This window comes from Babylonia areolata, chromosome 3, assembly GCF_041734735.1.
Source record: "Babylonia areolata isolate BAREFJ2019XMU chromosome 3, ASM4173473v1, whole genome shotgun sequence".
Taxonomy (NCBI): Eukaryota; Metazoa; Mollusca; class Gastropoda; order Neogastropoda; family Buccinidae; genus Babylonia; species Babylonia areolata.
Window position 1 is genome coordinate 52,647,827 of NC_134878.1, and position 16,823 is coordinate 52,664,649.

The 16,823-nt window shown below is 39.8% G+C and overlaps 1 protein-coding gene across 4 annotated transcripts in view; it reads left to right on the forward strand.

Moving 5' to 3' along the window:
• Positions 1-16,588, forward strand: part of LOC143280098 (neurocalcin-like) — a 157,788-nt gene extending 141,200 nt beyond the window's left edge. For 2 of the 4 annotated variants that reach the window (XM_076584637.1, XM_076584638.1), the window contains 2 exons: positions 8,730-9,443; positions 13,428-16,588. In XM_076584637.1, the coding sequence (XP_076440752.1) occupies positions 9,066-9,443; positions 13,428-13,628 (579 nt within the window). In that variant the 5' untranslated portion in view covers positions 8,730-9,065 and the 3' untranslated portion in view covers positions 13,629-16,588. Of the gene's footprint in view, positions 1-4,291; positions 4,424-8,729; positions 9,444-13,427 lie in introns of those variants that run through there. The other 2 variants (XM_076584635.1, XM_076584636.1) reach the window with 2 other exon arrangements.
• The last annotated feature ends 235 nt before the right edge of the window (positions 16,589-16,823 follow it).

Consider the following 16,823-nt stretch of genomic DNA (forward strand, 5'->3'; position numbering starts at 1 on the left):
TATATATATATATTAATTACATTTGATATTGTGCTTTTTTTTCCCCCCTTCTTTTATTCTTTTAACAATGGTTAAGGCATAGATATACATTAATTTTTCAGGAAGAAAATATAAGAAGGAATAGTAACATACAAGAGATACAGCATTATGCAATTTCTACATGCCAGAAGTGAGTGTGCATTAATTTTTATCCCAAACACAAATATGACAAATGAACTGTTAAAAAACAACTAAAAAAAAACAAACCAAAAACAAACACACACACACAAAAAAAAGCCAACAACAACAACAAGTTAAGCATGTAACGAAATGCAAGGCAGCGGGTTTTTAATTCATTTATTTTTATTTTTTATTTTTTTCCTTTTTTTTTTCTTTTTAATAAACTAAGCTTCCTCTTATGACTGTGATTATTCATGTAGTGATACATTCAGGAGCACGTTCTGTGCTGGCTTGTGTGTTTACTGAGTGCACACCCCACCCACTGCACCCTCTCCCTCACGCAACGACCTGCCCCCCCCCCCCCCCTCCCTCCCGGCCTGTCTCCTGCATCCCCCCCCCCTTCCAGGTCTCTACCCCCCATCCCCCTACCGGTCCCCCCCCACCCCCACCCCCTGCCTGGGCCCGAAACGACTGCATGCGGTCCAGACTCGATCGATTTGCTAGTATACGTCGAGTGCCGTGAAACAACATTTTGAAGTTGGACAAACCTTGCTCTGTGTGTGTGAGGGGGTAAGGGGGGGAGGGGGTACGTATGTATATGTCTCTGTGGTGTATCTGTGTGTGTGTGCGTGTGTGTGTGCGCGCGCGTCTTTTTGCATGTGCGTTTTGTATGTGTCTTCGTGCCAGTCTGTCTGGGTTTTGTCTTCGTCTGACTGTTACTCACACACTCACTCACACGCACACACGCACAGACACACAGACACAGACACACACACACACACGCACGCACACACACACGCACACACACACACACACACACACACACACACACACATGGAATATCATCCAGTATATTTGCAAGCCAGTAACCATTTTTCATATTCATCACACACACACACACACACACACATATATATATATATATATATATATATATATATACACATATATATATATATACATACATATGTGTGTGTGTGTGTGTACGTGTGTGTGTTAAAAGCGACGGAAGGAGAGGATTAGGCCCCGCCGCCTTCCTGTGCCGGGCCCTGGACACAGTGATCATAGAGACACTGCCCCAGTGTAAAAGGCATTGCGACCTTTTAACCAGTGCATATTTTTAAAACCAGCTGTATCTCTCTCTCTCTCTCTCTCTCTCTCTCTCTCTCTCTCTCTCTCTCTCTCTCTCTCTCTGTATGTGTGTGTGATACACTTTATGGTCTCATGATTGTTAACTATCAGTTTTATTTTGTTGTTTCTTTTCATTTTGTTAATGAAGAGGTGGAGGTGGCTGATGAAGTTGGTGGAGTGCAGTGGTGATGAAAGTGTGTGCTTGTGGTGGATTCATATACATATGTATGAACTTAGTTTTTTGCTTTTTTATCTGTTTGTTTTTCTTCCATTCAATACATTTAACGCTACAACCGAGGATTGCACCCCTCCTTGACATAAGGGCTGTAGTTGGGCCAATGTCAATTAAAAAAAAACGTCTGAAGCGTCTCTCTCTCTGTTTCTCCTCTCTATATCCCCCCCCCCCCACCCCCGCCTACCCCCCCCCCCCCCCCCCCCCCCCACACACACACACACATACACACACACACCCCTCTCTCTCTCTCTCTCCGGCTCTCTCTCTGACCACGCCCACCCCGTCCATTCTCACTGTCAACCCAGTGTCACAAAAATTATGTTTGTCAGTGCTGGAACCGAGCCATGGTTTCGCTCACAACCCAGATCGTTTGTAGGAGAAGAGCCTGTTTATGATTACACGCTCATCGACAGATCCACACTGACCAGCCGGTTTACGGAATAGGCTGTAGTTTTACTAAACCCGGCTGCTAGGTTGCACGAATCTACCTCTGCATATAGTGTGACCTGTAGTTATAAAACTGATCGACTGATTGAGAGGTAGGGCCTACTGCGTGTTCTTTTGATAACACGGCAAGTAATTCTAAAATCGACTTGAGTTGATCGTGTTTTGTGTGTGTGTGTGTGTGTGTGTGTGTGTGTGTGTGTGTGTTGTTGTTGTTGTTGTTTTTTGTATTTTAAATAATAATAATAATAATGTTATCATTATCATTATTGTTATTATTATGACTAGAAACACTTTCACACAATTCCAGTTTTGTTGCATGGAGCAGAAATTTGGGGATTCGATGGATAAGAACAGATCATACACTAATATCTCAAATGATACCTCAAATTCTAGTGTCTGTGAACAGATTTAGCTCTTGTGCTTGCAAACCGTGACCGTGACGTTTGCTGCATATCACAGACTCCAAACGACATGGCGGACGGGAAACTGGGCAGGTATCCATTGAATATTGATCATCTGATTTCAGTCGTTAAATGTATAGGTTACTGGTTTCGATAACTGGCGTAACCTGAACACCTTTCAGTTTTCAAAAAAAGCTTATATAAAAAACGTTGTTAGAAATGCATGAAAATGGAAGGGTTACTTGGGCTCCAAAGTTCAAACTGTTCTGTATGAAAATTGATTTGAGCAAGTGTACGTAGTTATTTGGCTGTGGACATGAGTGAAAGAACTTTGCAGATAAAGACTTAGTGTGTGTGTGTGTGTGTGTGTGTGTGTGTGTGTGTGTGTGTGTGTGTGTGTGTGTGTGTGTGCTTCTGCGATATCCTTTCCTTTCACTGAGAGTCAAAATATCTACTTCTGAGTTTTTTGTTTTTTTCTTTCTTTTTACATTCTTTTTTTCATTTGGGTGAAATGGAAACCTTAATCGATACGTGCATACGCCTTATCTTTTTCTTTTCTTTAAAGCAAAATTATATGAATATGATCATCAGGATTTTTGTTTGTTTGTTTGTTTTTCAGTTAACTTTATAAACGATCTGCGGTCTACCAGCTTTAGGCTGGTACTGTTTGCATGTCCACTGACCCATCTGTATAGGCTCATTCAACTCCCAATGGCCATTCATCTGTCTACTCAGTCAGTATAATAACATGGTTTGTCGATCTGTCAGTGTCAGTTTGTAGGCAGGTGTATGATCGTCTTTGTCAGCGAGGACTGAGCAGTCAGTGGTGATGGTAATAATGGTTGTAGTAGTGGTGGTGATGGTGGTAGTAGTAGTCGTCAGTAGTAGTTGTAGTGGTGGTGGTTTATAGTAGTAGTAGTAGTAGTGGCATGGATGATTGGAGAGAGAGGGAGACTGAGAGAGAGAGAGAGAGAGAGAACGAAATATCAGAAATGAGATGTGCAATTGACATGCTTTTTTCCACCAAGCCGTGGGGCATTAAAAAAACAAACAAAAAAACAAAACAACAAAAAAAAAAACCAATAACATAGAGAGGCAGACAGGCAGACACACTGATACCTGCAGGTATGCATGCAGCCGACAGTCAGGCATGCAGACAACAACAAAAAAGTATGATTACTGCTTTAACGTTTAACGTCAACATATCCTCTAATGCGAAGGACCATCCGGGGAAACTGATGCTACCTGTCACAATTTATACACCGCCTGGCCGACACCTCGATCTGCAGTCGGCATTGAAACGGCCGGCGACAAAACAGCCGTGTCACGGTGCAAGAAATCTATCTGTCAGTCTCCAGGCTCCAACCCCGCATTTATATTGTTGTTTGTTTGGGGGAGGGTGGGTGGGGGTTTTCTTTTTTTTCAATAGAGATTATATGTGAATGTTTTTGTCCACATCCAGTGATGAAAGGTCACAATTAACTGAAGAAGGCACACACTGACTCCCCAAATCAGGTGACTGATTTTTCAGTCAGTCTTCACACCAATTTCATGTGCCGTTAACATTCAGAAAATCATTTCTATTCTTTCATGGTATTACTCGAAATGGTATTTCAATTTGTCAGTTTCTCGTATCATGAAGCCGGAGTCCATGAAACAGTTGTGCCGGTTCAGTTTTAACCTAAACAGCGAAGTCAGTATGATATAACGTCTCACTCTCAGCCCAACTGATTGCACGGTTTTGAGTCCAGAAATTCTCTTGCATGAAGGATATAACCTGTTGTTCGCCGTCGTGCGACCTGTTGGAGTCAGCGTAGCCTGCGGACCACCAGAGACCGGCAGGCCAAAAACGGAACACACCACAGCTAACGGCACACGACCCCTAGCAGACGACAAATAGCCATTCGGTTCGTGAACCGCGCGTGCGCCATTTGTAAACAACATGGCGATAAGCTGTGTGTGACGACTGCTGTGTTTGACATCCGCGCAGGTTCATGCAGTTTATTCCTCAGCAGTCTTGCCACGTCAGGTAAACAACTTCACGATACAGGTTTGTAGGCCTATGCTAGAATGAAGAGGCCGCTAAACGTTTAGGAGAATGTAGGAGCCGTCCGCGTTTTGTTTTTGTTTTTTTTGTTGGGTGTGCGGTACCATTCGTCATTCGAGGCCGGTCGATTTCCTACACTAACATGGACGAAAATGTCGGCGTTGCGAATATTTTGTTTCGGGTAGCGCACTGCGAGCAGATATTATTATTTTTTATTTTTTTAGACCCTGCGCTATAATTTTTAAGCGTGCTTTGTCTCGGTACTTGTCAGACATTTTTGTCTGTGAGAAAAATCTTTACAAAGATGGCGTCCACTGTCTCCCTTGAAACTTGGGAAGATAAATTTAGCCCCAAGTCAGTGTCACTCATTTCGCTGTCGGTTTGCAGATCGTGCGTGACCTACTTTGCTGCTGTTGTGTATTTTCATGGATAATTGTTTGTGGCATTCTTCAGTATAAGATTGTTGAACGAAAAACATTAGCCAATGAAAATAGGGAATGGGCTATTTTCGCCTTTGCTTCTGTCACCATGACCAGTGTGTGTCACTGCATTCACTTGTGTGCAACAAGAGCAGCGTCAGAAAAAATCCTTGGAACAGTTTGAAGATGTTGTTTGTGGGGGAAAACAACAGCAGCAATGGGATCGGCAAGTTAGACTAACATTTATCCGATTGTTTTGCAAGCTAAGATGTAGTTTTCAAAAGAACCGTTTTCGTTTTTAATGTCATTGCATTTAAAGGGAAACAGGGGACGTAAATTATAGTTTAAAAAATCTAAAACTGTATATCCTTCACACGGTAGTTTCCCTTAGTTGCAACTGCACACAAGCACAGGTTCTCAAACTTCGATCCTCAACTTCGGTCTACATTTTATAAACTAGTCGGTGCAACCAACGTTTGACAGTATTTCAGACAAACCCTTAGGAATGTGAAATATAATTGTCTAATCTATACCATGATTTGACATGGCATTGATGGTAATGTTTGTTGACTATACAGCTACTTGTTTTGTGATCTAGTTTCTGTGATTGATTTCTAGTCCCAGAACTACATGAAATCAGTGCTGTGAGGCTGTTTGTGGTATCTGATCACACAGAAATTATTTTGTGTTATGTGTTTACTTACGTTAATATCAAATTCTTGAGCTTCTTTTTCTATCCAGCATTTCTGTGAAGGAAATTTTCTTAAAAGCAACCGTTATGGCTTCATTGTCTTGTACAATATACATGAATACTGAAAATAAATTTGAATGAAAAGTGATGCATTTTAGTGCAAGGTATGTGATATATTGGCAGTTTTTTTTTTAATGTTGGGTACCTAAATTATGAGATTATGGTGTCAACTTAGTTTTCTAAACGTATTTGAATTGAAGGTAGTGTAGACTATAGTTCCACATAAATGTGAAATGGAATTAAGGAGAAAAACATAATATATACTGTGTCTGTGTGTATATATAGTGTGTATATAATTGTGTGTTTGTGCATGTGTGTTATCTTCAGACAATTACCTGCTTCAGCTTTATTAGATAGTTTATATCACTTTTTTTCTTTTTCTTTTTTAACATTTTTGTGTAGTTTTTATGATTGAATATAGAATGTTTTATCATTTTGTGTGATCTGTTCTCTCTCTATGCAATTTGATTAAACTATAAGTGGACTTTGAATCATTTGATAAAGTCAGTAGCTAGCAGGATCATGGATATGCCAGTCTCTGTTTCTGCACTTCCCTGTTCTGTGTTCTGTATTGAGGATGCCAAATCACAGAGAAAAAAAAAATTTTAAAAAAATGCTGCAGTAGTGCTTTTCATGGATTTCTTTATATCTTTATTATTATTATTATTATTTTAATCTTGGATATGTTATGATACTATAATTAAAGTATAGCTTTAGCAACAATCATGCCAGGGATAGTGAAGTAACACTTTATTATTGAAAAATCAATGGACATCATGGTCATCACTATATCTCACGACCTTATGTTGGTGGCCTACACCTATTACGACTGCAACACAATACACTGTTCAAGTTTGTGCAAATATGAAATACAACAGAGCTGTGGAAGAATTTTTTTTTGATATTGTGTTATACTAATGCTATAGTTTTAAATGCAATATAACACTTTCAACATTGTTACATTGAGACAATACACAATAAAATGAATAATAGCCTGTTGGACTTTCAACATTGGTTGACTTGAGCTGTCTTTTTAGCAGAAAGCATTGGTTGAGCTGTCTTTTTGGCAAGCAGGTATGGGGGGGGGCTCAGGAGGGGTGGGGGGGGGATGAATAACAGGTCTTTTTGCTCAGTCTGGGTAGGAGAGATCAATTGATAGATAATGATAATGAAACCAGTGTCATTTAAAATTCTGTTGCACTCCTGAAGCACACACTAGTAAAGTTAGGAGCCTTGTGTGCTTGATCAGTGGTGTAGTTGAAATAAAATAAAATAAAATAAAAACATCAGTAAATTGCGTAATTCATGGAATGTGAAATGCGAGATATGTGAGGGATTTGCACTTGCATTACAAAAGCCCCCAAAGGCCCAGCAGAAAATAAACTACTAGAAGTTGCATCAGGTGCTGCTGTATCTGGGTAGGGTGTGTAAGTGTGTGCACTGTTGATCGATACAAGTGATGGAGGTATATACACATACAGTTGGCAGGACTGAGCTGATCAGACGTCTGTTGTGTTGGCTGAAGTAGGTGTGGTACTGTGGGGAGGGGAGTGAGGGGGGCGGGGGAGTTGGGGGGGGGGGGGGGAGGACTCCTGTCACTGCATTGTCAGATTTGCTTCCAATGAACATTGCTTGCAGTGGTGTGAAAATGTAGATAGATCTGTCGGAGAAGAGATTATCTCTTCAGATTAGTTACATTTGTGACAGCCTTTGTTGCCTGCAAGCTCCATCATTACATGTGCACAAGTATAGAGAATTATTTTGGTGATAATATTCTGATTCTCTCTCTCTTGGTTACCCCCACCCCTGCCCCACCCCCTCCCACACTCTCTCTCTCTGAGTCTTTCCTTCAGCATTTTAAATATGATGGTTGAATTGGATGGAGTTCATCTGAATTGTATTACTGCTAACATGAAAAAATCAGCTGTTGAAAGCTAGCAGTATAATTATATAGGATTTTGTCTGTGTTAATTATATGTATTATTTGTAAGCCTTTTATATGAAAAAAGATGACACCACTTTTGATCATTCTCAGATAAAACAAAACAAAAAATAAAAATAAAAATAACACAGAGGAAAAATCAAGAACTTGCATTCTTTCAGGATTGTGCATCCACTTAGAGTATAATGGGACAAATATCTGGACTCGCCCAAAAATAATATCAGCTTTGTCCTTTTCAGTTTTCATACCAAGATGAATGGTGGACATTGAAACCGGCCATTCAGCAGATCAAGACTAAGTTTTCATTCATAACTATTTTGGAAAATTACCTAAGTAATGAAATGCAAATAATAATGGGATATAAATCCTCCTGTGCAATAAACTGATCAGACATTCTCTGCCCTTTATCTGTCACTGTGTCAGTCTGACATTGTTCTTTGCTTTTTGTAGTCAAACCTGCTCTCTGTGCTTCATTGTTCTTTGATTTATTAGCACACTAACTGTATTATAGTGTATACAATAGTGTTCTGTTTGTGTGACAGCACTGTAACTAACAGCTATGTGTGGATTCATAAAAAAAATAAAGATAAAAAAATTTAAAAAAGTGTCCATAACTGTTTTTACTCCGCCATCTACTGGAATAGGCAGTTATTTTCCATTTTCAGTTGCTTGTTTGTTGGTTATGTTCATCTTCATGTGTCTAAGTCGTAACACATCAAATACTGACATCAGTTAATGGTTTGTGAATACATGTGTAAGTTGATCTTTTCGTGTGTATAGTGTATTCACATGAACTTGATGAAGGGATTATCATGAATAAGGCATGTTGACCTGTAAGATCAGAAAAAAAAAAATTGTATCCTTCCAGGCACCTTTAAACAATAAAAGTTAAAGGCTCAAGCCATGACGTGCCTCTACAGGGATTCATTCCATGTTCTAACACTTGGATTGAATGTCAGACACTCTACTACTTTGTTGTTCCTGCTGTCAGTATTAATTTACAGTATTTATACTATATATGTAATGACTGTAAGTGATGTTGAATTTGTTAAAACACATGTTAATGCAAAAACAGAAGTAAATCATTAAGAAAATGAAAAGAAAGAAAAACATTGCCATCATATCAATACAGATCTTGATAAATTTGGTACTGATCTGGTAGTGAATGAGGTTGACCCATTTTCTTGTTTGTTGCAGAGCCAGTGAAAAGAGTGCAGAAGCAGCAACCTCCACACATGTTGTGCACTGTGACCCTGCCGGCACAAGTTGAAGCCAAGCTTGGAGTTTCTGTGGGATTGTACTAGAGACCTTGTTGTGGGTTTTCACAGATGCTGGCCTTCTGGCCCTGTACTCAAATCGCTTGCTTCCGCCGTCACTACTTTTCCTCAGTGCTACAGTTTGCTCATGCTGCTGGCTTCGAGTGTGAGATTAAACTGAACAGTTTTCAGTGATTGTTCCCTTCGCTGTGTTTTGTTTTTTTTCTATTCTTGCTTTCAACCTGTGCTTTGTTTGGTGACTTGACAAACGGTGATCATGGGCAAGCAAAACAGCAAGTTGAAGCCAGAGGTGCTGGAGGATCTTCGCAACAACACACAGTTCTCAGAGGAGGAGCTCCAAGAGTGGTACAAAGGGTTCCTCAAAGATTGTCCCAGTGGCAACCTCTCTGTGGACGAGTTTAAGAAGATCTATGGCAACTTTTTCCCATATGGTGATGCTTCCAAATTTGCGGAGCATGTGTTTCGTACATTTGACACCAATGGGGACGGGTCTATAGACTTCCGTGAATTCATCTGTGCACTCAGCGTCACATCACGAGGCAAGCTCGACCAGAAGCTCCGGTGGGCGTTCAGCATGTATGATCTCGATGGCAACGGTTACATTTCTCGACAGGAGATGTTAGAAATTGTTACGGTGAGTAATCTGTGGTTTGGCTGTTGTTTTAAATGTGGAGCATATTTGTTGTTTCTTCAGTTGGGGCTTGGTTTTTTTTTTTGTTTTTTTTCTTTTTTTTGTTTTTTGTTTTAATTTTTGTCCATGATGCTAGGTGATGACTGAAAAAAAAAAACGAAAAAAAATTTGTTGCACCCCCTCCACTCAAAAAGTATATCAAGAGCGTTTTCAGTGTTTGTGAGAGTTTGTGTTTCCATGTATGTTTCTATGTATGGGAGTTAATGTAGACATGCCCCCCCCCCCACCCCCACCCCCCCCCCACCCAACCCCCAGCCCCCCTACTTTCTACTCTTGAATTGGTGTCAATCCAGTCCTATCCCTATTGTGACACTTGGCCTGTACTCACCCCCCCACCCCCCACCCCCCTTTCAGCCTTGTGACCTTTTGCTCTGAGTCCTCTCTTTCAGTCCCAGTGCTGGGTAGTGAACAGTTGCCATCCCAGACTTTGCCATTTCCAACTTGCGACCCCAGCCTTCAGCCACACCAGTGATGAGGAGTTTAGTTTGTAACTTACTGTGAGCTTGAAATAATTAATGTTAAGTCAGTCTATTTCTGTTTGGAGTTTTTCTTTAAAATTAATGCTGCCTTAGCCTTTAAACCACTCATGAGAAGCAAAGTTTGAAAGATAACATAAGTTATTGTTCAAAAGCTTGCAATGTAATCTCATTTGAATACCATATAATCCTCTGTAAGAACACATGCATTCCATTTCTGTTTAGAGTTTAAAATGATGTCTGCTGCTGTCTGCATGTGATCCACCATGGTTTGCATGAGGTCATCACAGCATGCAACAGTTTCTGCACTAACATGACTGGCATTACTCACTCAGTGAGTCCATCAGTTTTAACTCACTCAGTACGGCCAATCCTCTCATCTCCTCTACACAGACCCCTCGGATGTCCAGTGGGTGTCTGAATGACCCAACCTTTAGCTTCCGTCGTCAGAATTGTGGTATTCTTTGTCAACATTCACCTCTTCAGTATAAGAGCCTTCCGCTTGCAATATTTTGATGATGGTAATTGGGGTGAAACGCTGTTAACGTCATCCCTTTCGCCGTTCGTATCAAGAGAGTTAAGGTGTTGGACTTCTGATCCAGAGTTCACTAGTGATCAGGGTTTGAGGCCTGGTTTCAGCACAATGTTTCCTTGGAAAAGGCACTTCATTCTGATTTTCCTCACTCCACCCAAATGTGAATGGGTGCATTGCTAGGGGAAGGTTAAAACGGTGGAAGGAGAGGATTGGGCCCCACATTTTGCCAGTTGTTGCTGGCTCATTTTTTTTAATTGAAAAAAAAAAAAATTTACTTTATTTCAACATTCATCATGATGGCTACCACAAGTAAACTTCCTAAGTTTCTTGTTTGACTTTTCTGTGTGAAGTCATCCTCCGTTGACTCAGCTATGCTGTTTTCAGTAACAGTTTATAAGTAATAATGTCTTCTTGAGAAGAAAGAAAAGCTGCTTAAAAAGATGATTGTTGATGTTGATGATGCAAAAGTGAAAAAAGAGAAAAAATTATTGGATCTTGATGCTGGTCAGAATATCAGTTGACACAATACAAATTAAGACAAAAGAAGGCAAAGGAAAAAGAAAAGCAAAGCATAATCCATGTGTGTCCGCTAACCAGTGGCAAGCAGGATGGCCTGCGTGGAACATTATTCTCCGAGTAAATTAGTGATGTGGTCAGACCATGCATGCCGCATTCCATCAGCATGCTGATGCTGCCGATAATGCTCCCTGTATTTTGCTACAACTCTCAGGAGGACCAACTTCAGGGGGCGATATGATTGTGTGCCCATAATCTCGTGTTTCCTGAATGGCCGGAGGGAGGGTGATTGTACACAGTGGTGGCAAGTATTGATCGATGTGGGGCCAGACAGGGCCAGTGGCAGCCAGCAGTGTGGCAGCAAAATTACAGACCATTGAACTGTAATGCAGAGCACTCGTGGTGCTCAGCTCCACTGTCTGTCTGCTGGCGTGTGCTTTGATTCGATAGTCCTCAAACATCTCTGATGGTTACCACGTTGCACAATGTTTGAATTCATTGGATTGTAGATCAACGTTTTATCATCAGGCTGCTGCGACATTGTGGGTTGTTCACTGGTTGGGTGCAAAACGTTATGAACATTTGACTTGAGTAATTCACTAATTCAGTTGTAACAAATAGTCAACAATAATGTCTCCAGTATGAATTAGCTTAAGCAGTATTTACTATCCCTGGGTGCCAGCCTTTCTTCCTCCCACCACACACAATTCCTGACTGAAAGCTTTGTCAGTATATAACATTGTCTTTTTTTCTTTTCTTTTTTTTTAATTGAATTTTTAATAACAGTGTACCAGTTATAGATCATCTGTGTATATTATTATTGGAAGTGTTCTTAGGATCAGAACACAGGACATCTTACAGAAAAAATGACTTCTGACAATGAGATTTTATGGACGTGATTCAGAGTAACTTACTTAAAAAAATTTTTTTTTTTTTTTTACATAGACTATAGAGTGTAAAGGAAAAGGAATAAGAATAAGATAGCAGTGTTTCTGAACATCATGAGATTCCAGTTTCTAGATCATACAGGTCTATCTGTTCTATATTATGTGCACATGTATGCATTGTGATTGCAGTACACATGTATGCATGCACACTTGTACACAATATAATTGTCTACCCAGAACTGATCAGCAGCTATAGTCCGCAAGTTCATAATCATCTGATGGTTCCGGTTTTCCAGGTTGGAACTGCTGACTCCAACAAAAGTCCTGTCATTAAACTAATTAATGAGCAAATGATTTTAATTTTAATTTGGTCCTTTCCCCTTCTCATGCCTATTCGTTTTTGAGTTACCTGCTTCTCTTTGACATCTTTTTTTTTTTTTTTTTTCTACCCACACCAGTGTTATCCTTTGCATGCTAGGTTATTTGTACAATCTTATTTCATTCTACATGTTTGTTTTGTCTGTGGAACCAATATCTTTCCTAGAATATTGAAACCAAAGTTATTACATTTTCAGATCTATATTTTTTAAGAATAATAAATTTCTCAAAACTAATTAGTAACTTTTTTTTTTTAATTAATTTAATGTCATCATGCTGATGCTAATAAAGTTTTAGGCCATCTACAAGGTGGTAAAGTATGATTAAGCCTGTGGTTTCAGGCCATAGAATCTACACGATTGAATTTTATGTAAACCATATTCCATATTCCACATTCACTGATTCAGTTTCGGATGTCAGAGTTGAACAGCATTTTCCAAAAATAAAAATCCATCACGCGCTGTACACATGATATTGTGATTAGCCGAGCAGAGTGCACTATTCTGGGTCACTCCACAATTGTATGGTATGATTGGCCAGCCTGTCTGTCATGTGTGGCCTGTCTCACACACATGCTGACAAAGTCACTGACCAGTCGTCTGCTCGTGTGCCAGCCTGTCAGCAAAGCAGGGTTCTTCTCAAAATTTGGAGCGAACAAGGCAGCGACGGCAACGCTTTAGTTTTGTTGAAGTACTTGAAATGCTACAAACTGAAGGGTTGGACATTGAAGAGGTGGATGATGACGAAGAAGAAAGTGAATTTAGTGCAGAAAGGGAGCATGGGTATGGAGATTCATTTTATTTTCTACATAATGGCAAAACTGTAAAAATAAAATGAGAAATTTTGACTTTTTTTATGTGTATAAAATTTGCCCAACACGTAATAAACCAGTTATGAAAGTTTCATTTTCTTAACTCTGTATTTTGTATTTTTTGTAATTTTTTCCAAACCCTTACAAATGGGGAAATAGCAAGGGAGAAAACTTGTTGTCCCAAGTGAGTTAAGTTTTTGACTTTAAGCCTCTGGTTTCAGGCCATCTACAAGATTGTGGAATGTGGTTAACCGTTACGCCTCTTGTTTCAGGCCATCTACAATACAAGATTGTGGAATATGGTTTTGTTGCCTCTGGTTTCAGGCCATCTACAAGATGGTGGGCACGGTGATGAAGATGCCAGAAGACGAGTCGACGCCAGAGAAGCGCACAGACAAGATCTTCCGCCAGATGGACAAGAATCTGGATGGGAAGCTGTCACTGGATGAATTCATCGAGGGTGCCATGAACGACCCATCAATTGTACGACTTCTCCAGTGTGACCCCCAGTCCGGCCAGAGTTGAGAGAATGTGTGTGAGAGAGAGATAGAGAGCAAGAGTGTTGGGACTTGTAATCGCCATTGTTCAAGTACTGTCTTTTTGACTGCTCTTTTCTGCACCTCGGCTTTTTTTCTCATGATCTAGGTGATTTTGAATGACCTGCGTGTGCTGTTTTACGCTCCCCTCCTCTCCACTTTGTACACCCACCTGCTCCCCTTGCCTTGGCTTTGGATTGTAGCTGGGTGGAAGCACCTTTGAACCAATACCACAAGTAGCCTGCTGGGCAGTAGCTTTATGTTGACCTTGAAGACATGAGGCTGGGTAGAAAGCCTGAGGAGGAGGACGGGAGGCTGTGAGGCATGCTGTTAGGTAACGATTTTGTTTTCAGAATAATCCTGTTTGCGCATAGTATGAATCAGAGGGAAGCCTAGATCTCTTTTGCTGGCTCACCCGTGAGCTGCTGACAAAGTTGCGTCAGCCTTTGTCGTGATAATGATTCCATGACACGCATTTATTTCCTCAAAGCAAAGATGCAAAACCCCTTTTGTCATAAGATCTGTGCTGGATTAGTCACAGATTAACAGTAAATGGGTTGTACGTGAAGAGTAATGTTGGGAAAACTTCAGAGTTGGCAATTGTCATGAATTGTCACAAAATCCCTTTTCTTTTGTGGTTGTGTACAGTATTGGGTGTGGTGGTATATCGCTGGCGTCATGTATGTGCTACATGTATACATTTTGTAGACTGTGACGTCAACAGTTGGTTAAGGAAATGGTTTGTTTGAATGTTTTTTTAATTTTTAATTGCTTTAAAACATACTCCAAGAATGGCAGGGATTTCATTGTACACTTGAGGCACTCGGTGTGATGCACTGATTTCTGAGAAGTTGTGTTGTTGACTTTGAAGTGGTTGAAATACTGGCAAGGTAAGAAATCAGACTTGATGTTGCTCCCCCTCCCTTTTCCCATCCTTCATCACTGAAAACGTTGAAGAAATTGTCCATTTGGATTGGAAGTGAAAAGGTTGTAATCGCCTCTGGTTCCATTTCCAACCTTTTTTTTTTTAAGATAAACATTTTGTTTGTTTACCCAAGTAGCTTCAAATACCCTGTTCTGCAACATCATAATATTGTTTTGTTACCCCCTGTAATCACTGAAAGTGTTACCATTGTATAGCACATGCTGATATTGTACGCACAACACAGACCTTTATTGATACGTACCATGTGAGGTACTGTAGATTGTGCAGTTTGAAACCTTCCCATTGAACTGAATCATAGCTGTTTTTTGGGTGATGTTCTTTCCTCTCGGTTTGCTGTCTTCTGGTTCTGTATACAACTTTTATTCTTCTGCTGCCCCACCATGACTACATCCCCCACCCCCAAATGACATGTATGTAAACCGTTTTTGCACTACTGCATGTACTATGTGAAAGCTCCAGCAAATGGATGTGCCCTTCTGCCAAGAGAAACTGCACAATTTGGATAATACCTAGACTGCAGTAAGAAACGAAAAAAGTGCAACATTATATCACTATGAACCGATGACAGTCGGTGAGTAACAAAAGATTTTACACTACCAGTGAGTGAAGACCGCACACTCTAGATGTGTCAGAAAGTAAATCATTTAGACTGTTAAACTGTATCATATTCTGAACGTACAGTATGATAAGATTATTTATAACTCCGGTGACTTGTTTTGTTTCTTTGATTTTGCAACTTGGTTGTCCGTAAATTGACAACAGATGGCTGGTTTACTCTGTGAAGTGCCATCTGCACACACATGGAGCCATTTATGCTTTCTTTGCTATGGTATGCAGAGGCCATCTTTCGTTCATTTCAGGAGGCAGATGAGTATTGTTGAGAGATTTGAACCAGGTGTGAGTGGTTTGGAGAGATCATGGAGTCCACAACACAACTGTATAATACATCCTAAGTCACATGTAGACAGCCTAACAACTTTATTTTGTATATATAATAATTGATTTTTGTATCTTCCAGGAAAGGGTGAAATAAAAATTGAAATGTGGGAAAAGTATTAAATAATATTAATAATCTTGATAATACTTAATTCAGAAGGGTGCTCATTCGGTCAGATCATGGCAAAACTGTTCAGAATGAATGTTTTCCATGTATTCCTGTTGCTGCAGTCTACTTTCTGTTAAAAAAAAAAAAAAAAAAATGGAACTCTGAAGTCCAAGCCCCTGTTGAGTCAGTGCACATTTCATGGCTTTTGTGATGAGATGGAGGCATACATCTGTAACATTAGGTCAGATTTTCTGTTTTGTTCCACATTTTTTCAGACTCTACTTTCCAATTCTGCATGATATAAAAAATAATTTTTTTTTTTTTTTTTTTTTTAAAGAGAGAAAAGAAAAAAAAGTGAGGAATTATGTTTGAAGCGTTTTCCACTATCTGCACTTTGAACCTTTTTTTGTGGTCCAGCTCTGTCAGTACACTTACATACATGTAGATTGCTTTCCTTGATTTCTGTTGCCATGCTTACTTAACTTTAGTCAGTGCCAGCGACTGACATTTTGGTTTCTCTATGATTTCAAGTTGTGCGGGTACCAGAACTCTGGTGTCTATTTTTTTTCCCTTAGCAAAAAGAAATAATGTTAGAAGATTGCTTTAGCAGATTCATGTCCCTTTCTTTGCCACATTGATTGGGATGTGTTAAAAAATATGTTCTTTCAGGTCACCACTTCCTTTTTTTTTTTTCTTTCTTTTTTTTTTTTTTTTTTTTTTTTTTTTTTTTTTTAACAAAGGCCTGCATACATAAGATGGCCAGTTCAGAGGTTCTGAAAGTGGTCAAACCTGGCACACAGCTTGTGATTTAATTGTCAGCAGCTTTCTACTTCTTACCTGGTATTTGCGTTTATAGTGACAATGCAAACTGATGATATGTATGTTTCAGTTCATTCTTTTCAGAACCCCTGATGCATTGGAAATTAAATAGTGCAGTCTAAAAGGTCGAGTCGATTGACTAGTCACCATCTCATCGGACATGCCAAATCTTAAATTTAGACTTAAGTGAGTTTGTCTTTTAAACAAACTCTCACACACAAACGGTTGGTGTTGGACACTGTCAAGGGAGGGAAATCCATTTAGAAACAGCCAAGTGTCATTTGCAAATATATTGTGATACTCTGAAAGTGTTACGGTCTCAGTAAAAATTGCTTAAGTGTAAGCAGTACAGCTTTGACGCTAAGGTTATGCTT